This window comes from Hyperolius riggenbachi, chromosome 6 (assembly GCF_040937935.1).
Source record: "Hyperolius riggenbachi isolate aHypRig1 chromosome 6, aHypRig1.pri, whole genome shotgun sequence".
NCBI lineage: Eukaryota > Metazoa > Chordata > Amphibia > Anura > Hyperoliidae > Hyperolius > Hyperolius riggenbachi.
Genome location: NC_090651.1, coordinates 167,208,348 through 167,233,977, shown reverse-complemented (window position 1 = coordinate 167,233,977; position 25,630 = coordinate 167,208,348). Strand labels below are relative to the sequence as shown.

Genomic DNA, 25,630 nt, shown 5'->3' with positions numbered 1-25,630 from the left:
CTGGCATTTTACGGGCCCAAAACTTGAGTAGTCTGGAAACCAAATTTCTCAAAATGACTGTTCAGGGGTATAAGCATCTGCAAATTTTGATGACAGGTGGTCTATGAGGGGCAAATTTTGTGGAACCGGTCATAAGCAGGGTGGCCTCTTAGATGACAGGTTGTATTGGGCCTGATCTGATGGATGCTAGGGGGGGGGGGGGGGGTGACAGGAGGTGAGTGCTAGGGGGGTGACAGGAGGTGATTGATGGGTGTCTCAGGGGGTTGTTAGAGTGGAAAATAGATGCAATCAATGCACTGGGGAGGTGATCGGAAGGGGGTCTGAGGGGGATCTGAGGTTTTGGCCGAGTGATCAGGAGCCTACACGGGGCAAATTAGGGCCTGATCTGATGGGTAGGTGTGCTAGAGGGTGACAGGTGGTGACAGGAGGTGATTGATGGGTGTCTCAAGGTGTGATTAGAGGGGGGAAATAGATGCAAGCAATGCACTGGCGAGGTGATCAGGGCTGGGGTCTGAGGGCATTCTGAAGGTATGGGCGGGTGATTGGGTGCCCTAGGGGCAGATTAGGGTCTAATCTGATGGGCAACAGTGACAGGTGGTGATAGGGGGTGATTGATGGGTAATTAGTGGGTGTTTAGGGTAGAGAACAGATGTAAACACTGCACTTGGGAGGTGATCTGATGTCGGATCTGCGGGTGATCTTTTGGTGTGGGTGGGTGATCAGATTGCCCGCAAGGGGCAGGTTAGAGGCTGATTGATGGGTGGCAGTGACAGGGGGTGATTGATAGGTGATCAGTGGACGGGGGGGGGAGATCAGTGTGCTTGGGTGCAGACTAGGGTGGCTGCAGCCTGCCCTGGTGGTCCCTCAGACACTGGGACCACCAGGGCAGGAGGCAGCCTGTATAATAGGCTTTGTATACATTACAAAGCCTATTATACAATGTACATGCGGCGATCCGGGTGCTAGTAACCCGCCGGCGGTTCCGAACGGCCGGCGGGTTACAGCGCGAGGGGAGCGGAGCCAGTCGCCGGCAGCTGATCGCGTCACGAATGACGCGATCGCCACATAACCACGCCCACAGCCGCCTCCGCCGATGGGCGGATTGCGGTCGTTTGGGCCCGGTCTTTGCCGCCGCCCATCGGCTGGGGGCGGTCCTTAAGTGGTTAAGCAAGCTTTCTACTAATGATGGTTAATTAGATGCAAATACCTTCAAATTGATGCAAATTGTTATGCAAAATTATGCAGCTTGAAAATGAACCAATCAAATCCTGTGCGGTAAAATTCGATTGATTCATGTTCAAGCTGCATAAAAATTTGCATAATCTTGCATCAATTCGAAATTTGCATCTACTTGACCATCACTACTTCCCCTATTGCCAAATTAGACACTTTAAATTCGCAATTTCCTTCATCACCTGACATGACCCTGACTAGGTTTAAGCAGCTGGATTATGATTTTTCTAGGAGGAAGGGTGTGATCTCAACGTTGATTCGTTGGTGAATACGGAACATGGTACTAAAAGATCTTCTATAAACGGCCTCAAATATAAAAGGCCTTAAAGCGGATCCAAACCAAAACTGATTCAAAATATTTAGTTGCGCCACTGACACATACAAAGATAAACACTCCAAGCCTATGAGCATTTCAGTGCATGCTTTTCACCCTTCTCTTTTCCTAGCTGGGGTTATACAGGTGGCAGCCGTTAGCAATTCCTCCTTTGCCGGACACCACCTACTCCACCAGTTTGCCGGATTCTGTCCCAGCAATATGAAAGGGAGAGGTTCCGCCAATAAATGTCAAATATTTAATATTTGTCATCCAGCTGAAAAAGGGCTACTATTAAGTATTATAGTTTAGAAAATAGATTTTATTTCTGAAATCTTGTATTTTTAATTTGGGTCCACTAAGTATCCAGCGCTCTGCTCTCCAGCAAGATTTCCATTGTTTACAGTCTCCAAAGCAGTAAAATCCAATATTTTGAAGGATCGCCCATAAATTTGCTATTTTGGAGGTATTCAACCCGTTAGATGAAATAAGTTTTACCCATCTGTTTCTATGCTCTGATATAGGGTGTGTGGTAACCTGGGCTCTCTGTTCCACATATTTTGCTAAGTTTTAGGGTGAACTGCATGCCTTATTTGAAGTTGTTCCGATATCTCTCACTGCCCCCCAGGCTCTTTTCTCACCTATGACTACATTCCTGGTGCCTTCCTTGTAATGTATAGGTATATGCTGCTATCTGCCCATTTGGTCTATCGCTTAAGTGGAAGGCCTCAGATCTTTATATACAGCTGGTTCAGGAAAGGCTCGAGTCCATTACGCTTGAGGCTGCAGGTAATTGGCAGAGATTGTCTAGCGAGTAGGACGAGGATCCTTCATTGGGGCCAATCCGAGCACTGACTGCTACTGAGCCAATGCACTGATTGGCCCCAATAACGGAGCCTCATCCTACATGCAGTACCACCGCTACCAATTGGATGCAGCCATAAGCATCTCCACTAATTCAATTGGACACGTGACGCCAACACTCCACTACTGCATGCAGGGGCGTAACTAGAAGTCCCCGGGCCCCCCTACAAGAATTTGAGTGCCCCCCCCCCCCCCCCAGGGCCATTTGGGGGGGCAGGAGGGGGTCACAGCATGAGGGGAGAGCTTTGCACATCAGTGTTTTAACAGGAAGTAATGTGAAGCTCTTGCAGATCGGAGACCTCCGTGGTGAATGGAGGTAATTATAGCTGCTGCCACTTAGATGCAGGAGGGGAGCGCAGAGGGGAGAGCCCGAGGTGAGGGGGGACTGTCCCCACTGATGTGCAAAGCTCTCACCTCATGCTGTGACCCCTCCTTCCCCCCCCCCAAAACCAGCCCTGAGCAGGCTCCAGGGGGGCTCCGGGCCCCCCCCACGGGGGCAGGGGCTGCTAACCCTATTGTTACGCCAGTGACTGCATGACATCTGTGCTCTTCAGTTTCTGTATTGGCTGCATGCATAAACACTGGTCTTGTGGAGTTGGGCACCTGTCAATTGGTCACCAGCAACAGCGGGTAGTCTCTGGACTAGATGTCTGGTATGCTACATGTACAAGAAATATTGATTGTAGGCCTGGTGGTGGTTAAAAGATTTTATGACTATTTTGGATTTTTTTTTCTCTTTTTTGGGGATATAAAATCCTCACGTGAGGCACAATGGTTTGTTACTGCTCATTATGAACTGGAATACTTTTTCGTTTATTCTTCCACTAAACTCCATTTTGTCAAAAAAATAAATAAATGGGCAACTAGCCTTAACCCTGTTACACCAAGGGCAACTAACATATAAACCCCATAGGCAACTAACCTTAACAGTCAGTTGAATACAATGACTGTCATGCCAATTACATCCTGTTCTAATACTTTCTCACATTCTACCATTCTATGAATTTCTCTCTCACATTGGCCTCAATTCTGGTAGCTATGTGAGGTAATTTTTTTTTTGTAGGTAACATACCTTGTGCAGTATTTTCGGTAAAATATGCGGTAAAAGCATAAAGTGTGGTATTTCAGGGGTAAGCATGCAGTAAATAAACATAGTCTTTAATTGTCTTCCATAAGTTAGGATAGTCTTTTGGAAGATTTTTTTTTGGGGTGGGGTATTGGATTATGTAGTAAACTATGAAAAGTATATTTATAGGCATCCCCTATACAAAAAAAATTTACAGTAAATTTGGAGTTTTATTTTTACTATTCTTTTCTATTACACAGCCTAAATAGGAACTCCGCTAAAACAACAAAAAGGAACTCTACTAAAATCTGCAAACTGACCTGCCTGTACCTAAAGGTAAAGTTAATTTGTATGCAAACTGATCGGTAAATTATGTTCCAACATGCCCCCTAATTTCCATGAGAATAGCCATTTTTGGTCAAATTAATGCAAATTAACTCAATTTACCACGAGGTAAAACATGACTAAAGGTGCGTACACGCAATACAGAGAACGGGTCCATCAGACCCTCCCGCTGGGCGGTCGTTCTCCCGACAGTAGTGCGTCTGTACAGTCTATCTGCAGATGCTCAGCGGATCGTTCGTCTGCAGACTGATGAGGCCGTTTCTGGACTGTACACGCACTACTGTCGGGAGAACGACCACCCAGCGGGAGGGTCTGACAGACCCGTCGTTCTGTAGTAGTGCGTGAGTACGCACCTTAAACCTTCCAGAATTGCTAAACGTCATCTCATGAGGTAAATTACCGTACATGAGGTAATTTGTTTGAAAACCCTACCAGAATTGAGGCCAATTGTGTTAATACATGAGTCTTCCTTTTAATAACACCCTTCTATCCTCTCCTGTATGCTTCCCCCCCCCCCCTGCAGTGCCCCCTAATGACCCCGAGGTCCAACTGCTGAGATCAGAATTAAAAATGATGCTGGAGTAAGCATATAGTCCCAGGCCTATACACCAAGGCTTGGACCAGGTATAATCCAAGGTGGCTGGCTGCAGTAGAGGGCTATGGAACACTGCATTAGCTGAAATGGAAGAGACAGACTACTCACCACACCATTGGGGATCAGACAGGGATCGCGTAATGGAACAGAGTACGCTAGCACACACTGCGCTTATTGACAGGCACATGCGTTTAAATCAGTGTAAAAAATAACAAAAAACAAGCAAAAAGCAGAAGTATTGGAAGAGACAAGACTATACCCAGAAATAAATTATGAAATGGGGCCCAAGGCAAGATAGCATATTTTGTCCACCACTGATGGTCACCTGGCTTTTTTTTTAGTAAGATTTGATGGGAGCCAGCATCCACCAGGCCCCTAGACTCTACAGGCCCTAGACAGCTGCCTAGAATTGCCTTGTGAATGATCCTGATATGAATATACCATTGTTCTAGCAAAAACTAGTCAAGAAGCAGATCTTGTAAAAGATCAGGTTTACGCTTCTTGATGGGAGTCTATTCAAGAGTACTTCATTCAAGATCCTCCCAAAATATCCATAAACCCCAATACATCTGTCTATACCAGCAAGCCTTGAATACCACATTTTCTCGATCTGATATTGAAATGGGCATGAAATCGGCATGTTCTTGAAATAAGAGACTTACCGAAGCTTGCTCTTCAGGGTATTGACTTCACGATTCATTGCATCTGCTGTCTCTGTGGCATCCTCAAGTTCACGCTGTAATTTTCGTCGCATTGCATTGGCACGCTGAGCTTCTTCCTCAGCTTCCTCTACCTGGCGCTTCAGCTGTTTCATTCGAACATTATTCTTCTCAGCCTGTATGACAGAATGAGTAACCAGACTTTCAAGCATTTATCAAGCTACTTGAGAAAGACCTGCATTGGCTGGGGTAACTACATGTCACACTATGGGGGAGAATTCTGGAGGATGTCCCTGTGTGTGCTAAGCTCTGCACATTTTGAGTACAGACAGCCTCAAACATAGGACATTTATAAATTATAAATTTCCCCAACTGTACAACTTTAGTTAAAATAAGTTTATAGAAGCCAAGGTGTGCGCGATTGTTCACGTCAGCACATGGCATGAAGGTGTTAAACCATATGGTGAAGTGCTAAAACTGCCAAAGAATTTAAAGCACCTCTGCTGGCATGGACATACATTTTTTTATCTAATAGTTTAGTAATCCAAGTGCTCAAATATTAATCTTGTCAGTGGGAAATATGGATTCTACAAAAAAAAAAAGTTTGATATGTTGAGTCCAAAACCAGAAGCAGCTATGTCACAAGAGTTAAAGGACAATTGAAGTGGTAAGAATATGGAGGCTACCATATTTATTTCCTTTTACACAATATCTGTTGCCTGGTAGCACTGCTGATCTATTTGGCTGCAGAAGCTTGTCAGATCTGACGAGATTAGCTGCATTCTTGTTTCTCGTGTTCAATGTCTGATCTGCATTTGTTTGTTCAGGGTCTATGGCTAATGCTGGGGATACACGGTACGTTTCTGTACAGTGTATCGACCAGCTGATCCAGCCAGCTAATATTCAGCTGGCCCGATCATGTCGCTTGACCCTCGCCGGCGGACAATGGCAGAGAATCGAGCAGTGATAAGGCAGCGCCGGCGGGGACGAGCGGCAATCGATCTGCGCGGACGAGCGGGGAAGCGCTGGCTCGATCCGGCGCATAAACCGTGCCGTGTATGCCAGGCATAAAAGTATACAAGGCAGAAGATCAGCAGGACAGCCAGGAAACTCATTGCTTCAAAGGAAATATGTATCTCTATCTCTACATACATATATATACACACACACACACACACACACATATACACATACATACACATACATACACACACACACACACACACACACACACACACACACACACACACACACACTGCACTCAGAACTTTCCCTCTTCTCTAAAAGAAACAACTGCATAATAACTTTTACAGAAATTTTTTTTTTTCCTTGTACCAGCTTATAGAGCTCCTTCAGAGATGCTGCAGTGCAATTACTTTCTGGTTTGCTGGAACACAGAAAGGGTCAAACTCATGTTTACATATTAGCTCTCAACTCAGACAGCTGGGAAGCTCAGATTACACTAGCACATTACTTTAAGAAGGGAGAATCAGACAGGCTGTTCTCTATAACCACATGCAGGTTGGATACAAAGTGGATTTCTCCGTTCTCTCCCGAGTAAGAAATCAGGTCCACTTAAAAAGGTAAGAGAGATATGGAGGCCGACAGGTTTATTTCCTTTTAAACAATGCACATTGCTTAGCTGTATTGTTGATCTAATAGCTCTAATACTTTAAGCCACAGACCCTGAAAAAGCATACAGATCAGACATTTGTCTGACACATGTGACAAGATTAGCTGCATGCTTGTTTCAGGTGTGCGATTTAGACCCTACTGGCCAGAAAGATCATCAGGACTGCCAAACAACTGGTATTGTTTAAAAAGGAACCCAAGGTGAGACCTTGCTGCCATTCTTATTTCCTTTTAAAGAGTAACTGTTCGGCATGAATTAAAAAAATAGTTCTAGATATCCATCTTTAATAAAGTCTAAAAAGATGCTAAAAAGGCAATGGCATAGTAAAAATCATTCTCACTTTTACATTAATCTGACTTATAAATCCTCTTGCTCCCAGCTCCTAACTCGTTCGCAGAGCCGCAAAAGAGAAGTAGCAGTGAATGCTGGGCGGCTTTTTTTCCCTTTGCTGTTCCCTGTTCCTCCCCTTCATTTAATATTCCTCCCCTTACGCAGTGGTGAAGCCTGATTGGCTGCTTCCTCTGGCCCTGAAGTTTTCCCCACCCCCACCTCTGTTCCTCTCTGATCGGCAATACAGACGTCTGCATACATTTATTGTAGCTGCCTGCCTGAGTGAGGGGCTCTGCAGAGTGGGGTAAAGATGGCAAGCGGCACGCTCGAGACCCCTGCTGCTGGTGGCAAGGCTGTGTGTAGTGCACAGAGAGGTGGACTTCAAATAGCGGCAGTGTGGCTCATCTGCAGCGGCTCCCTCCTCCAGCATAGTGTCTGTGTCTGTAAAGCCGAAGCTGCCAGAAACTACGCGATTCCTGGATTGCTGATGACAGAAGCCTCACATACACATTGCTGGAATGAGAGAGTCCCTGCAAATGAGTCCGCACTGCTCGGCAATTAAAGGGAAAAAAAAAAAAAAACACAGGGCGGCCAGAAACCTTCAGCGCTCCTCTTCTAAGGCGGCACACCGTGTCCAGCTCCACTGCATTCTGTCTGGGAGGATCTGTCACTGGGCAGAGGCTCTGACAGTTCCAGGAGCAGAGGTGATGTGTGGGAGGAGGGGAGGGGGGACTCTGGGCTCACATTCCTCATGGATAGTGAACGGGGACTCTGCTTTCAGTAGGAGGAGGGGGAGGAATACCAGAAGCAGCAGCTTTCTTTATCTGCTGCTAGTTTCCTAACTGAAGGCTGGCTGGCAGCATATATCAGCTTAGCTTACTACAGTAACTACTAGGATTGGTAGTGCAGCACTAATAATGGGTGACTGTGAGCAAGTGTGGTTTAGCACTTCATGCAAACAGACTGGCTACTTCACTCAACTACTGAGCAGCAGGTGGGAGTGTCTGAGGGCTTGGAAGAGGGAGTGCTAATGCATTTTGAGTCAAAAGGAGGAGGGCAAACCGTAAGGGAGGAAATTACATCACAATTGGCTTCACACACAGTCATCCTAAAATGGAACCTTTCAGGAATAGAAATCTTTATTTACTATATATAATTCACTGCAAAGCAAAACATGGACAGTGCAATGCATATGTTGTGTAAGTACAGCAAGTATTTATCTACTTGTATATGTGGGTTTTTTTGGAGACACTATGCGTAACAGCTCCTCTAAACAATATCAGTTTCCTGGCAGTCCTGATTAACTTTCTGGCCAGTAGGGTCTAAATCACACACTTGAAACAAGCATGCAGCTAATCTTGTCAGATTTGTCATAGACACCCTGTTTTTTCAGGGTCTGTGGCTTAAAGTATTAGAGATATTAGATCAACAATACAGCTAAGCAATGTGCATTGTTTAAAAGGAAATAAACCCGTCCAGCCTCCATCTCTCTCTCACCTTTGGTTCCTTTTAAAGGAAAAGCAATAAAGCTTCCCAGAACAATAATTGTTCCATAACAATTTGTGAAAACGCTTGAAAAAGTCCATCGTATGGAACCATACATGTAGTGATCTCTATTTCAAGGCGAGCTTCTAATGCATTTACAAAATATTTGGATATGAGCCACTTTGAATTATAGGTACTTTTCTGTTAGCCGGGCGCATCCGCCAGGTGGCGCCAATTACATTCACATTAATACAAAAAAGTGTTAATGTAACTGCTTGTCAGCAGGTGGCGCTAATTACATGAATACTTTACGTCACTTAAAATGTTAATGTTGCCGAATGTATAGTGTCTGAAGTGGCCGGGTCGGTGCGGCCAAATGTATATTAAAAAAGTGAGTTAATTAAATGACAAGTAAGCCGGCGGCAATGTAACAGATCAAGCCGCCGGGCTTCGCGTGTCGTTCGTTGCGGCACAGAATCCTGCTAGTTTTACTGCGACAAACGACTGTACAGTGTTTGAAGTGGCTGGCTCATGGCGGCCAAATGTATATTAAAAAAAGTGAGTTCATTAAATGACAAGCCGGCGGCAATGTAACAGGTCAAGTCACCGGCTTCGTGTCTCGCTCTCCTCCAGCCCCCCCCCCCCCCCCGGGTGCCATTGTTCTATAGGGGAGAGGGCAAGGGGGGAGGAGAGCGAGACACGAAGCCGGTGACTTGACCTGTTACATTGCCGCTGGCTTGTCATTTAATGAACTCACTTTTTTTAATATACATTTGGCCGCAATGAGCCAGCCACTTCAAACACTGTACATTTGGCAACATTAACATTTTAAGTGACGTGAAGTATTCATGTAATTAGCGCCACCTGCCGACAAGCGGTTCAATTAACACTTGTGTTAATGTGAACTTTTAATGCAATTAGCGCCACCGGCCGGATGCGTCCGGCTAACAGAAAAGTACCCAATTATAACTCTTGAAATGTCTTCATATTTCTGGTGTTTCCATTCAATTTTTTTTTTTTATACTTCCCATGTCCTTATTAGATTTATAGCAAATTTACAGTGCAGAACCTTTGAAAAACAGATTTTAATCTAGTATCTGTCAAAGTACTGCAAATGGGATGCAATTGGCAAATGTAATAGTCTACATGTCCCCAGTGACATGAATTGTTCAGTGTACTAAAGAGGCTTGGGTACAGCTGTCCTTCCATACTTCCGCAAACGGGATTGCAAGTACACATTTTTTTATTTTTTTTTGCATCACAGATTGAGGGCCAGTTTCCACTACATCCAAATTCACAGCATTTCCCAGGATGCAAGTCAAATGGGGAAACATTGCCTATTCAGTCAATAGGCTTACTGACCAAATGTCTGCCAAATGCCAGTGCAATTCAAACAGCATGCTGCAGTTTACCGCATCACGCATCTGAATCCCTACAGCCGTGCATGTGCCATGCAATTCGGCTGCAGCCTCACAACAGCACGTGTTGCGTCCAATTCAAAAGACGGACAGCACCGGGGTGGAAGCATGTCCTGAGTGTCCAAAGAACCTATGAAAGCCTCTAGTATTCACCAAAATGTAGGTGTGATATTTATCTACCTGATCTTTGAATTGCTCAGAATTTCGTCTTTCATCCTCCATCTGCATTAAAACATCCTTTAGTTTCTTCTCAGTACGGCGCACCTGCTTGCTGGCATTCTGTCTCTCCCTGTAATGAGGATCACACAATGCTTAGAAATAAAAACAAATTCTCTGTCATTTACTAATGCATCTGAGAAAAGCAAATAGCATTGCAGCAAGCTAGTCTTCAATTTTCTTTTATACTGCACAAAAAGACCAGATTATGGACGGTTCAGAAAGAAGTCTTCTGGCGGTTCTTCATCATGCGCAAGCGCTTTCCTGCCGACACCTAGAAATGCATTTGGCGTGGTATGTCATCACATGTTAAGAGCCTTGTAAAGTACACTAACCGCAAGCGTATGACTCCAGAAGATGCATGTAGCATCCTGCGGCACAGGACACAACTTGACGGTAAACGTTGAGAGATGAATACTCCCATTTATCTCAATTACGACGCAGTGGATCCCTAGCGGTAACGCCGGCAACCATCTGTCTGAACCTCTTACCACATAGAACAACATATTGAAATGATCGCATCGACATTTACATACTTTGTTTCAGTATCGAGCTGTTCCTCCAGTTGTGCTATCTTTGCCTCTAATGCAGTGACTGAAGACTTAAATTTGGATTTGATAGATGCTTCCAACTCCTGCAACTTTGTTTTCAGTTCCTTATTTTGGCGATCCAATTGTTGACGGGCATTTTCATTCTTCTGAGCATTACTGCGCTCTGCATTCAGCTCAGTATTCAGCTGTTCAATCTGAAACAAAATAGCAATATCCTTGTGGTTCATTCTATTAGAGGCAAGGCAACCGCCTAGGTTATTACTATAGAGTTACTCAAAGTTTAAAAAAAACAAACAAAAAAACCCTACTAGCATTTAGTCAACGTCAGTAGAAACAAAGAGCTCAGATTCAGGGTGAGATGAATAAAGCTATGTATATTAAGACAACATTCACACAGCTTTCCTGCAATTTCTCTATGTGAAACACCAAATTAAACCTAACAGCCTATGTAAGGGCCTTTTTCCACTACCCTGCGATTTGTGATTTGATTCTGGTCGCAAACCACAAGGTACATTAAACTAATGGAAACCGCAGCAGCAATTTCCATTAGCGCGATCCGATTGCAATGAGGTTTTGGTCAAAACGCAATTGTCCTGCTGCTTTTGGATGCAATTGAGCTTTACAATCGCAATCATGGTGGAAATTGAAATGCGATTGCATTTCATAGTGAAAAAGAGCCCTTAGACTTGATTCACACTAACTGTGGCAGCATATCGATATAGCACAGATACACTACCACAACTCATGTACATGGCTGTGTCCACTCACACAGGAGCAGATGCAAATTTAAGTCATTCCGATTGGGTCTGTGCAATGTGGACAATCCTGGTGACCTGGATGAATGGATTTCATGCTTCGTTCTGGACGCCAGTTCTGCTACGATCTGCTCTGGTGAGTGGTCCTAAGGTAAATTTAGTGTGATATTTTATATAGAGAGGGGGAAAATTGGGTCAGCATGCTGCTCATTTCCCCCGTATACTGTGAGATCCCTCAATCAAATAACTTTTCAGAGTTTATGCAGGAGAGGTTTTCACAAATTAGCGCTGAACGATTTCTGGCTTTTAAACAGAAATCGTGATCAGAGCAAGACAATCTTGAGATCGTCAAAGCTGCGGTTTTGCAGTGCCCCTGCTGATAATTGCTCTGCTCTGGATTCCCCATGCGGTGGGCCGCTGTCAAGTGGCGGCAAGCTTTGCCCAGTAACCATGGCCGCCAGGAAGTGAACGCTAATTGCTTTTCCAGAGCGGCTTGCCACGTGGTGTCGCGGCGAAGTGGATTCGGTCTCACTGGAGCTGGGGGCCTGGAGCCAGAGCAGGTATCAGCAGGGGCGCAGGATACACTAAAGAGTATCTGGATTGCTAACCTGTACTGGGGCACCTATACTTTGCTACCTACACTGCGTGCATACTCCATTAGTGTGCTGATCCATCGGTGTGTATAGAAAATCGTGAATCGAAATGGCAATTTATTGTTCATGTCTACAACTTATCAATAAAATACCCAAGCACCCATCAAATTAGGTTTGTGATTACTTTACCTAGTTTTCAACACAGGTACCTGTTCTATTAGAATGTTGAAATTTATTTTTGTTTTTTGTTTTTTCACAAAAAGGTAAAATTCTCTCTCGGAAGAAAGTTCAGGAGAAAAGTAATTTGGCTAGAAATGACTGATGGGCAAGATGCAAGAGTTTGAAAGCACTAAAGGATTTCTGCATGCTTTTAAGATATTGAATTTGAAAGGACCTCAGAGAGTCTGGAAAAACTTGTGGCACATAATCAAACAGGGCACATAGGCAGGGGAATGGAAAAATAATGAGGGTCTTCAGCATTATACCAGTTATTCAATTGCTTGATTCCTTGAGGTCTATGTTCTCACCTGCCCATGGTTTACATAGTGGGTCAGACCACAAGTCTCCGAACCGAAGAAACAAAACTGGGTAGCTTTGAAGAGGACTTTTAAAACCCTAGAGAGAAGCAGCGCTTTCCAGCATTATAAACTGAAATAAAAAAGACTTACGCAAGCCATATATATGTGAGAAGATTGCGCAGCATCTACAGTCTGTAGATCCAGACAATTTCTCATGAACACTTTAACCACCCTCAATCCAGGGGTCCTCAAATACATTCACACTTTGTGAGCACCCTTGAGAATCTTAGGCAAAAAGGCCTGAAGGGCAAAGGCCTAAAACCTGTAGTGGTGTTGAGGTGATACACAAGTCACTTGACTACAAGAACTTTACAGCAGACTATTACCACCACATTACACACAGCAAGACATGGGGTTAAGGGATGTGATAGCTGGTAGGTCAGTGGTTATATCTACAGCACTTCCACTCAACCATAACTGGTGGTATCCCAGCTGTGACCAATGCCTTTCCCGATATGGCTTATGCATTTGTCTATGCTATATTCAATTAGAACTTTAAAGAGGAAGGGCCCAGTAGCAAACCAGCTTCTTTTTACACATTATAGTTCCTTTGTGCTTCCTGCCTGCATAAAGATCCTTCACAAAAAGGCACTGAGGCAAAGGGTGGTGAAAAACCAGTAACCACAGAGCAACCATTTCCACACAGACTAACAAGAGTGATATGGAGGATGCCATATTTACTTCCTTTGAGACAATGCCAGTTACCTGGCAGCCTTGCTGGTCTATTTGGCTGCAGTAGTATCTGAATCAAACCAGAAACAAGCATGCAGCTAATCTTGTCAGATAATGTCAGAAACACCTGATCTGCTGCATACTTGTTCAGTGTCTATGGCTAAACTTATTAGAAGCAGAGGATCAGCAGGATAACCAGGCAACTGGTATTGCTTTAAAGGGAATCTGAAGTGAAAATAAACGTACGATATGATTTTTATGTGTAGTACAGCTAAGAAATTGAACATTAGTAGCAAAGATATGAGTCTCATTGTTTCCAGTACAGGAAGGGTTAAAGAGACTCCGTAACAAAAATTGCATCCTGTTTTTTTATCATCCTACAAGTTCCAAAAGCTATTCTAATGTGTTCTGGCTTACTGCAGCACTTTCTACTATAACAGTCTCTGTAATAAATCAATGTATCTTTCCCCTGTCAGACTTGTCGGCCTGTGTCTGGAAGGCTGCCAAGTTCTTCAGTGTTGTGGTTCTGTGATGAATCTCCCCCCTCCAGGCCCCTCTGCACACTGCCTGTGTGTTATTTAGATTATGGCAGATTCTCTCTTATCTTTTACAAGCTGGATAAATCGTCCTCTGAGCTGGCTGGGCTTTCACATACTGAGGATTACAGACAAGGGCAAAGCTGTTTGCAAGAAGAAAAGAGCAGCCTGAAACTTCAGTGCATGAGAGCAGAAGGGGGAAAGAAACACACAATGATCTCTTGAGATACAAAAGGAAGGATGTATACAGCCTGCTTGTGTATGGATGTATTTTCTATGTGTGGACATGCTGTACATCAACCTACTTCCTGTTTTGGTGGCCATTTTGTTTGTTTATAAACAAACTTTTTAAAACTGTTTTTAACCACTTTTAATGCGGCAGGGAGCGGCGAAATTGTGACAGAGGGTAATAGGAGATGTCCCCTAACGCACTGGTATGTTTACTTTTGTGCGATTTTAACAATACAGATTCTCTTTAAAGGATACCACAACTGACATGTGGCATAATGAGATAGACATGGGTATGTACAGTGCCTAGCACACAAATAACTATGCTGTCTTCCTTTTTTTCTTTCTCTGCCTGAAAGAGGTAAATATCAGGTATGTAAGTGGCTGACTCGGTCCTGACTCAGACAGGAAGTGACTACAGTGTGACCTTCACTGATAAGAAATTCCAACTATAAAAACACTTTCCTAGAAGAAAATGGCTTCTGAGAGCAAGAAAGAGACAAAAAAGGGGGAAATTCTTATCAGTGAGGGTCACACTGTAGTCACTTCCTGTCTGAGTCAGGACTGAGTCAGCCACTTACATACCTGATATTTACCTCTTTCAGGCAGAGAAATAAAAAAAGGAACACAGCATAGTTATTTGTGTGCTAGGCACTGTATATACCCATATCTATCTCATTATGCCACATGTCAGTTGTGGTATCCTTTAAGAAACTTCACTTGTTCTCTATGCTAGTGTTTCTCAACTCTATCCTCAAGTACCCCCAACAGTGCATGTTTTGCAGAAAACCACAAACATTCATAGGTGAGGCAATCAGCGTCTCAGCAGAACTCTAACTACCTGTGTGGTTTTCTGCAAGTTGTGTAGTCTTACCACACCTCCCTTGTGGCTGCGTCGCCCTCCGTTCCCTGTAACTGCTCTGGTGTATGCAGCATGTTTTTCAAACTGTTCTGCATTCTTTGACCCTCACGCTGTACACGGTCGGCTCTGCGCTCCCCTCTCGTCATAATCAATGTCCATTACAGGGAATTGAGAGGGACGCAGCCACATGGGAGGAGCAGAAAGAGACTACACACCTCCCCATATACTAAAAGCATCTAATTTAGCTAGGGCTTATTTTTGGGGGAGGGCTTCTATTTCAAGCATGTTTGAAATTATAAGCTAGGGCTTATTGTCAGGGGAGGTCTTGTCTTTCAGGGAAACATGGTATATTAAAACTATAAAGGTTGATGGAGTAGATATGCATATGGTTGCTACACTATCAATTCTGAATCCAACTAAATGTATTATCTGGTAAATAGTATAACATGCATATGTTTGTAAATTTGCTAGAACATTGAAAATAATTGCTAAAAGAACATACTCACTCTCTGATATAAACTCCTGTACACAGTTTTGCAGTAGCAGATCTGTCACTGGTGGTTGTCAGGGAGGTTAGCTCGTTAGGAATTCTGTTTAGCAAGTGTTTTCAAAAGGGTGAAAAGCCTGGCCTCTTCAGAATCAACAATCCAGGCATAGATTTTTTTTTGCCAAAAGGGCTGCATTTTTTCCTTTTAGCTACATTGGTACTGACGTTTTAAAATTTATGTTTTCAACCACTTGGATGTCTACAAAACCTACTATACCTGAAGTGTTGATTTCCTCAGCCTGTCATTGACAAGTTCTGTGTTGCCTTGTTCCTCCTCCAGTTCTTCTTCTAGCTGAGCAATTCGCGATTCCAAACGTCTCTTTTCTTCCAAGGCAAGAGCACTACAAAAGTTGATACACATTGACATGAGGAGCATACCAAAACCTTATGCCCATCACATTCAGCAAATTTGTGTTGATAAGGTCTTAGCAAGTTAAAATTTCACAGGTCTTGTCAATAAGAAAAATTCCAAGGTAATGCAGAATTATGCACATTATATATAAAAATGTATGCAGCTTCAAAATTACCAATAAAGTTCCACTTTGAAAGCATTTGACTGGTTAATTTTCAAGCTGTATACACATGATTACCACCTGCAGGAATCAGGACTCAATCCTTGGGATGACAATTCAGGGCCACGTGCATCACCGACACGGTGCTAGACTACAGCCGCATGATGTCCTTCCGTATCAACATTTAGCTTTCCACATACACCCTCAAAAAAATAATTAATCCCCCACTGTTCTCACCCAGCCTTCAGAAAGAAGAGAGCAACTGTATTCTCGTTTACCTGTCACGCAACCTCTCCATATGTTCTTCAATCTGCCTTCAGTGAGGACATCACTTCCAGCAAGACTGCTTAATATTGTGCCATTGGCAGATTTGCCAATGCCTCTAATCAACTCCTCTGTCACCTCAGTTTTTCAATAACTATAGTAGAAATAATTAGAATTAAGGTATCTTGATAAAGTAAAAATACACATTTTATTGGACAGGTCTTGTGTTCAAGACATACTAAAGTACTATTTCAACGTTTATTACATTTTAGTGCACTCTAAAAACTAAATTTCCTCAACCACTTCGTTACATAAAAACATTTGAAAGCATTCCGACATATTTACATTGTGTAAAATTGTTTATTTTCACTTCAGAGAGCAGTAGAAGCTTGCTCATCTCTGGTCATTGGAAAAGGCAAGAGTCTCCCTGTGTCTTTGTTCAGCATATGAAGAGGAAGAGGGGGGGGGGGGGGGTTGACATCGCCCTGGCAGCAGCTGAGTCACTTCTGCAGGAAAGGAGGGGGCCAGAGTGAAGGCAGGCACAGGGAGAGACTTGCCTTTGCCAATGACCAGAGATAGGCCCAGTGCACACCGAACGGTTTTTGGAGCGATCAGCCGGCCGCATCCGCCTATAAAAACGCTTGTCTAATGTATTGCAATAGGATGGTGCACACCGGCAGTTTGCGGTTTTTGCCAAGCCGCAAACGCGTCTCCTGCTGCGCGTTTACATTGAGGACGAAACTCTTCCGAAAACCGCAAAGTATAGGAAAAACGCAAACCGCTCTGAAAAACGCTACTTCAGAGCGGTTTGCCAGACATTTTTGTTACAGTAGCTGTTCAGTAACAGCTTTTACTGTAACAATATGTGTAATCTGCTACACAAAAACGCACCCAAAACCGCTAGGTAGGTTTAGAAAACCTCTCTAAACCTACCTAGAATCGCTCTGAAATCAGCTCCCAAAACCGCTAGCGTATTGCGGATCTGCTAGCGGTTTTGGTGTGCACTGGGCCATATAGGCAAGCTTCTACTACTCTCTGCCATGAAAATGAAAGCTTTTACAAACAGAAGAATACTTGAGAATGCTTTCAAAATGTTCTTTTATGTAACTAAATAGTTACTGCAATTTTAGTTTTAGTAGTGCTGTATAATCCCACTTAAAGGAACTGTTTTTACACTATTAAGTTTTAATACGTGTAATGAAGTGGTGTGACAGTCAAACCAGGGACACAAATTTTATAATAAAAATATACATTATGGGAGGGTTCCCCTAAAATTAAGTGCATTAAAAAGGGTAAGAACAGGAAAGTGAGGAGATAATTCATTGGGGCCACAGACTATAATTCCACAGAACTGTAATTCATATAAAATTAAAATGTGTAAATTATCCAAATTATTGACTGGAGATTTGGGACTTTGCAGAATTCAATGCTAAATTGTGTTTTTCAAATAAAGTGAACAATTAAAATCTCTAAACAATGCAACATTGGCTTCAAATTCATAAAGGGCTGTTTAAGGCCTCTTTCACAGTAGGACGTTGCGTTTTGATGTGACGTTAAAGCCGCAACGCAAAGCCCCAAAAAGTCGCAGCACAACAAAGAAACTACAAAAGGTTCCCTTGGGGGGTACTCACCTCGGTAGGGGGAAGCGTCCGGATCCAATTGAGGCTCTCCCCCGTCCTGTGTCCCACAGCGGTCTCGCTGTGCCCCTCCGAACAGCGGGCATGTATATATTTCCCTCTATCTCCGCCTATCTCCGTATGGCTTGCCACAACAGCGCCCCCGCTGGAGCCAGGAAAGGTAAATAAATCAGCGCTCATCAGCGTTTGTCAGCCTTGTCGAGGGAGATTCCGGGACACTTTAGGGGTGCCAGCGCTGGACTGCCTGCAGCTACACCAGAGGGGGAAGCCTCATTGGGACCTGAGGGCTTACCCCTACCGAGGTGAGTACCCCCCAGGGGACTTTTTGTTAGAGACTCTTTAATATCCAGTTATCGTCGCATACAGTAGAGCATACATGCAATGAAAAGTATGCTTCCAAGTCATTACTGAGCATGTATAAACAGTCCAATATAGCTAATAACGTGTATAACGCTCAACATGCAGCACTTTCTAAAAACGCTACAAGTTACACACAAACGCAACGTGTGCACTGAATGTCGCACAGATTTAGTATTGCTGTGCGTTAGTCTGCATTGAAACATTTTCTAACGTGCAACTTTAACGTCGCACTGTGAAAGAGGCCTAAAAAAGTCAGTAAAATACTGCATTCGGTATTTTATTGTCTTTCTAAATTCATAGAGATTGTCACAAGTGCAGTAGACGTTTGGTAATTTACCCCCAAAAATGGCTTCAATATATAAAAACTTGTTCAGTAAACAATAGAGCAGCTGTGGAGTAGGTCTCAGTGCTGTTAGGGCAGGGGTTTCCAAACTTTTTAGACCAAGGGCCATATTCTTGAGAGTGCTAGGGGTCCAAACGAGCCAAATAAACTTTGTGCCGATTGCCGTTCGGTACACTGCAACATTTTGTCAAAACATTTCCACTGGAAATAGCCCATAAACTGTGTGCAGTTAGCACAGTGGCAGCTGCTAATCAGTGGCTGGTGATCATCAGTGGCTTAGGCCTCTTTTCCAAGGACAGTTTAAAGTGAACCAGAGACGAAGCACCCTCATGCGTTTACCATATATATCAGTGGGAACATTAGAGATAACACCTACCCTGCTTTCTGTTTCAGTCTGCATTGCACAGCTTGCTCCTAATCAGCCCTGATAAAATCCCAGACTGAGCATTCAGTTTGGCTTTGCTATAATGACTCAGCTATAATGATTCCTGAGCAGAGCCATTAGGGGGCAGGCTTGGACTTGAAAAGACATGAGGGAACAGACTCCACTATAAATATTCCTGAGCAAAGCCAGACTGAATGCTCAGTCGGGGATATTATCAGGGCTGATTAGGAGCAAGCTGTGCAGTGCAGACTGAAACAGAAAGCAAGGTAGGTGTTTTCGCTAATGTTCCCACTGATATATATGGTAAACGCATGAGGGTGCTTAGTCTCTGGTTCCCTTTAAGGGCCTGTTACCACTACAGGCAGATTGGATGCAGAAAAACTGACTCCAATGAATGCCTATGGGAAAATCTGCATCAGAAAAATTGCGTTTTGTGGAAACTGGATGCAGAAAAAACGGACTCCAAAGAGACTATTGGCCCAAAACGCTATTTCTGATGCAGATTTTCCCATAGGCATTCATTGGAGTCAGTTTTTCTGCATCCAATCTGCGTCTAGTGGAAACAGGCTCTAAAGGGGCACTACAGCGAAAAACTGTAAACTTTAAAATGTGTGCAAACATACAAATAAGTACATTTTTTCCAGGGTAATATGAGCCATAAATTCCTTTTCTCCTAGGTTGCTGTCACTTACAGTAGGTAGTAAAAATCTGACAGAAGTGACAGGTTTTGGACTAGTCCAACTCTTTATAGGGGATTCTCAGGGATAGATTTATTTTTAAAAGCACTTAGTGAATAGCAGTTGCTCTGTTCAACTGCCAAAAAACTGTAGGGAGCAGGGAAGCTGTCCAGCATCATTGTTTAAATATTTTTTAGGGAATATTTTTATAAAGAATAAAAGCCTTGCTGAGAATCCCCTATGAAGAGATGGACTAGTCCAAAACCTATAATTCTTAGATTTCTGCCTACTGTAAGTGACCGCATTATAGGAGAAAAGTAATTTATGGCTCATCTTACTCTGGAAAAAAAAAAATGTACTTATTTGTATATGTTTGCACATATTTTAAATTTTACAGTTTTTCGCTGTAGTGCCCCTTTAACGATGTGCTCAGCAAGCAGTTACCAGGCAGCAGAAAGCAATTGGGAGGGTCCACACTAGAGCGTTTTGCTGCGATTTTGGCAAAACACTCAAACGCTAGTGCTTTTTAAAAGCGCTAGTGTAATAAAAGTCTATGGTCCTATTCTTACATGGGCGATTTGCACTAATTGCCGCAAATCGCCCAAAACGTGAAACGCAAACGCGTCCCCTGCAAAATTTTCAGGCGATTTCCCAGCGATCGCGTTTCAGTGCTTTAGAAGCGCTAAATGCGATGGGGAAAAAAAAAAATCGCCGCAGTGTTCAGTGATTTTTTTCCCCCGTAAAAATCACTTCTGCAATGCAAACGCGTGAATGGGGCCTTTAAGTTTGAGAGGCATTTCAAGAGGAACCATCGCGAAAATCTTAAGGAAAACCTGGACTGAAAATTAAAAGTGAAAATAAACATGCACAAGTCATACTTACCTCCCGTGTAGTCTACTTATCAATCGCTTTCTCCTTTCCTGCATCCCGTTTGTCCACTGATCAATGAAATTCTCTGTCCTCCATTTTGAAAATGGCCATTACTCCATAACAGCTTTCTGGTCAGCACACAGTTAAACTGCAGCATTGCCCACTTTAGCCATAGGGAAACATGGACACATCAGTTCTCCTCTCAGCTATAACTGACAGCAACTGATATATTTCAGTTCTGACAAAATGCCAGAACTAAGGGATCATTTTCAGAAGAAAATGGTGAGCTTCTGAGAGGAACTAATGGCAAGGTAACCATGTAATGTTCGTTTGAAGTTACCTCATGTGTTTATTTTAAATATTTTTACTCAGTACAGGTCCCCTTTATAATTTAAAACCCATACAAATTAGTACATTTCTTCCAGAGTAAAATTAGATGTTTTCTCCTATATTGCTGTCACTTACAGTAGGTAGTAGAAATCTAACATTACCGACAGATTTGGGGCTAGTCCATCTCTATAGGGGATTCTCAGCATGGCCTTTATTCTTTATAAAAAAAAACATTCCCTGAAAATGCTTAATATAAAGATGCTGGCCAGCCTCCCTGCACACTATTTTGGCAGTTGGATGGAGCAAATGCCATTCACTAAGTGCTTTTAAAAATAAAGAAAACCCCAAGAATCCCCCTAAGAGAAGATGGGTTAGTCCAAAATCTGTCGGTAATGTCATCTTTCTACTACTTACTGTGACAGCAACATAGGAGAATGGTAATTTATGGTTCATTTTACTCTAGTAGAAGTGTACTTTGTATGTGTTTTAAATTTTAAGATTTTCGCAACCATTCCTCTTTCACTATCATCGGTCCGTGGAAAAGAGGCCTTACTGCTAGGGATATCAATGAGATGCAAATTATTTTGAGTTGCATAATTCTGCATCTTGAAAATGAATCATATGAAATCAAATGCTGCTGAGTAATATTCAGTTGCTGATTTTCAAGCTGCATACAATTTGCATTATCCTGCATTGAATCAAAACTATTTGCATCTAATTTACCATCCCTAGTTACTGCTGCTGGCATAGTTGCAGCTGCAATCGGTGGCTGCTACTGCTACAGTGGTGGCTGATAACCTGCAGGTGAGCAAAGGGGGAAGCAGAGTGGCAAAATAAGCTGGCACCTACATGCAGCACCCCAGCTATGGCCTGTCGATTGCATGGAATTAACAGGAGAGCTTTGGGGGCAACCAAAAAAGGCTCAGCCGACAGCATTTGGCCCTCGGGCCGGATTTTGGGCATGCCTGTGTTAGGGTGATTCTATCCCACTTCTGTGCAGTGACAGCATTACAATAGTAAGAGGCATCCCTCTAGATCTACATGTTCCCTTCCACTTTTAAATAATTCTCAACTTTTTATTTAATGGCCAGAGTGTAGATGAATTTTCAATTAACATAAGACCCGCCATGTTTGGAAAATTTCATTTTCAAAAACTGAGAATTTTCTTGAAACATGGGTCTCAAGGGTTAACATCTAAAGGGATCCAGGGCAGATTTCTTATGCATCAGCTCTTGCTGCCTGGGGGAGAGAAACTTGTCCCACCCGACAGCATAACACCACCAATGGAGGAAGTAGCAGGAGGGGAAGGCTTTTCCTATTGACTCTCTCCTTCAGTCTGCCACTGCTATGGCATGCTGATAGCACAGTCTGCCACTGCTATGGCATGCTGATAGCAAGTTCCCGACAGATCACAGCTGGTCTTCTTTACCAAACATCTTGGATTTACTGCATGCTCTAATCTTTGTGAATTTACATGTTAGGTATTTACTGAACAAGTTGGTTAATTTACCCAATTGGCTGGTAATTTCAGCTTGCCATGCAGTAAAAGCCTTAGTGAATTGACATTTCACTAAATGTTCTGTAAAATCGGCTGTTTTCTTACTGCAATGCTTTATGAAATGAAGCCAATGTGTTGCATGGCACGAGGGACCCTTCTAAAGTACAAATGGCCAGAGCGCTTTTGGCCACAGGGGCTGCTAAGCACAGCCATGTGGGAGCACGAAGTGATCAGAGCGATCACGGCTTTCAGCTCCTCCAGCTTCAGTTTAAGTCAGACTGTGCAGAGCGGCACCACATAGGAGGCCCTGGAACCCACAAAAAAAAGGGGACCTGTAAGTATTAGGATCCAAAAATACACACAGTCATGCAAAGTTTAACAAAAATGTGGTCAGGAATCTGTAAAGACCAAGCTGGAAGAAAATAACTGCTCATCTCTCAAACATTAATAGTTAGGCTAGTGCTTCATATTCAAGATTTGCTATGTGCACACATTTAATATTAGTAAGATGAGACAGCTTGCTTTCACTGCATAAACAAGCTGGGTTCAGCTTGAGTCATACTGCTACCATGGCACCTCATCTTGCATGAACACAATAGTAAAAATCCAACCTGCTCAAATGCATTGCCCCCTCTGCTTCCAGAACGATTTAAAGGTCTGTTGCAGGTCCTAAACACACCTCCAGACATTCACTGTCATCCAAAAACATTTTATAGGCGTCTTAACATATGACATGTTCATGACCACATTTTTTTGAAGAATTTAACCGTTGTATTTCATGAGACATAAGTTATCAACTATACCCCTTGCCACTGCTGTTTGCAATCTCGTCTGCCAGTTCATCCCTCTCTTGCTGAGCTTGGCGTTTGGAACGTTCTGCAGCAGCAAGCTCCTACAAAGCAAAAAACATTAAAAATTAACAGTTTGCAGCATCACTGATAAGGAAATGGCCTACCGGTAGTTACTTTGCAACAAAGGCTAAAAATTTGAGGATTTTGACGTACCATATTTAAAGTACCATTTTCATGGAATCATTTTTAAGTTAGTTTTACAAAAATTATACATAGATGTGCATTGAGAGGTTACCTCTTGCATATGGATCATCTCTGCTTCCATACTCTTAAGTTTCTTTTCATTTTCTTTGGACTGGCTTAGAATGTCATCTCTAGATGCTCTTGTGTCCTCCAACTCTCTCTGATAATCCTTCATTTGTGCCTGTGACAAAGAAAAAGGTAACATGAATTCTGACCTCTGCAATGCCTTGCACAAGTAGTACACAAATCAGTTATGTAAAATTAAAAATTATCTTTGGTTCCCTTTAAGACCTGAAATGAAATGCAGAGATTAACGTTTCACACAAAATAAACATATCAGTCGATAGCTTGTTAAGAATAAATGCTCTACCTGATAATTTCGCCGCTCTGGTGTGCCTTTAGTGTTTTTTATCCATTATTGCTCCAGGAAAAATCAAATATGGCCGCCGGCTCATATCCCTTCTCCTTCCGGGTTATGAGTTGTTCTGGAAGTGCTGTCTAGGCTATATGAGACTATGCTGCTATCTAGGCTAAATGCAGCCTTTCATCTGTGTGCTTTCATTTTGGTATGATGTACAGCTGCCTGTAGGAAGTGTCTCTCAAAGGAATAAAACTGCAGTCATCATTATCTATGCTGAGAGCACACAGGGATCATATTGCAGCCACAGAGCTTTTCTCTCTGCAGGAGCAGCCCCTCCTATGTCATCAGAGCTCTCAGTATGCAAAGCAGGAAATCTAAGCCAGGAGGGGGAAGGCTTGGGCTTGAAAAGACTCCACAGAAGAGTGACTCAGCTACGATTCCAGGTCAAACTAAAGGTGCATACACACAGACTATAGTCTTTGAAAAATGAAAGATCAGACCAATCTTACCACCCTTCATGCAGTATGAGAATCATACTCTACACAGTCTTTTCTATGGAGCTGAACTCTTCATCAGAAAAAAATCTTTGCAAGATGCTGCACACAAACATCCTGCACACACTCAAAAGATCTGTAGCTGCAAAAGATCTGTTCCTGCCAAAAATCCATTCTTGCAAATTGCAATGATAGTCTGAGATCTGCAGATCATCATACACACATGATTTAACTGACATTCATCTGCAGAACAAATCCACCAGGATGGATTTTCAGATCTGCGGATGATTGCTTGATCTGCAGATGAATGTCAGTTAAATCATGTGTGTATGATGATCTGCAGATCTCATAGACTATCATTGCAATTTGCAGGACTGGATTTTTGGCAGGAACAGATCTTTTGCAGATACTGATCTTTTGTGTCTGTACAGCATGTGTGTGCAGCATCTTGCAAAGATTTTTTTCTGATGTAGAGTTCAGCTCCATAGAAAAGACTGTGTAGAGTATGGCTCTCATACTACATGAAGGGTGGTAAGATTGGTTTGTGGTCTTTCATTTTCCAAAGACTATAGTCTGATGTGTGTATGCACCTCTAGACTGAGCCAGTCGGGGATTCTTATCACAGCTGCTAATAGACTAATTAAGCAGATAACAATGAAACTAAAAGCAGGGTAGGTGTTTACTGTCATGTTCCCATTGATAAATGTAATAAAATACATGAGGGTGCTTAGTCTCTGGTTCTCTTTAAAGGACCTAGACATTCAAACTAAGGTTTTACCCAAGAAACAAGGACATTTTAGCGCTCTTTGATAAGTGCAGACTGCCTAGTACTGCACCAGTTGCTGCATGTCTTATTAGCTGCACAGCACAGGAAGCATTACAAATATGGAGGAGCATCAGTTGCCATTATCGGAGAGCTGCCACTACTCGCTGTTGGCTGAGCTGTGTGGTTGCACCTACATATTAGGAAAAAAATTAAATCCCTACCATTTTGAATTACACTAGACTTGAAGTATGGAACAAAAAAAGTTGACTCCTGTAGTCAGAAGTAACAGGGAAGTGACTTAAATCGGACCATACAGAGTTAAGAAATTATGCTGACCCATGTGTGCTCCAAAGAAAATAAAGTTATGGTGAAGATGAAGGTAGCACCAATCCAGTGTCAGTACCTTCATGCATACGTATAGCAATTATGCACAAAATATCTCAGTACTGTAACAGGGTAAGGTGCAGGTAGACTAGTGCCAGGGAAGGTACAGGAACAGCCAACAGCTGTTGTGCATCTCCTGATGCTTGCTTGCAGCTAGGGCAGTTAAAACTGAAGCCAGAGCAAGGTCCAGCACATCCTGTATCATGTGTTGATTTCATATGTTCAAGCCCTGCACC

General features: G+C 42.9%; 1 protein-coding gene across 2 annotated transcripts in view; it reads right to left on the bottom strand.

Moving 5' to 3' along the window:
• Positions 1-25,630, bottom strand: part of MYH9 (myosin heavy chain 9) — a 191,028-nt gene that overhangs the window by 9,893 nt on the left and 155,505 nt on the right. For both annotated transcript variants that reach the window (XM_068240187.1, XM_068240186.1), the window contains exons 35-40: positions 23,442-23,570; positions 23,159-23,247; positions 15,697-15,820; positions 10,694-10,902; positions 10,122-10,230; positions 5,079-5,251 (exon numbers count right to left, since the gene is read on the bottom strand). In XM_068240187.1, coding sequence (XP_068096288.1) covers positions 5,079-5,251; positions 10,122-10,230; positions 10,694-10,902; positions 15,697-15,820; positions 23,159-23,247; positions 23,442-23,570 — 833 coding nt within the window. The remainder of the gene's footprint in view (positions 1-5,078; positions 5,252-10,121; positions 10,231-10,693; positions 10,903-15,696; positions 15,821-23,158; positions 23,248-23,441; positions 23,571-25,630) is intronic.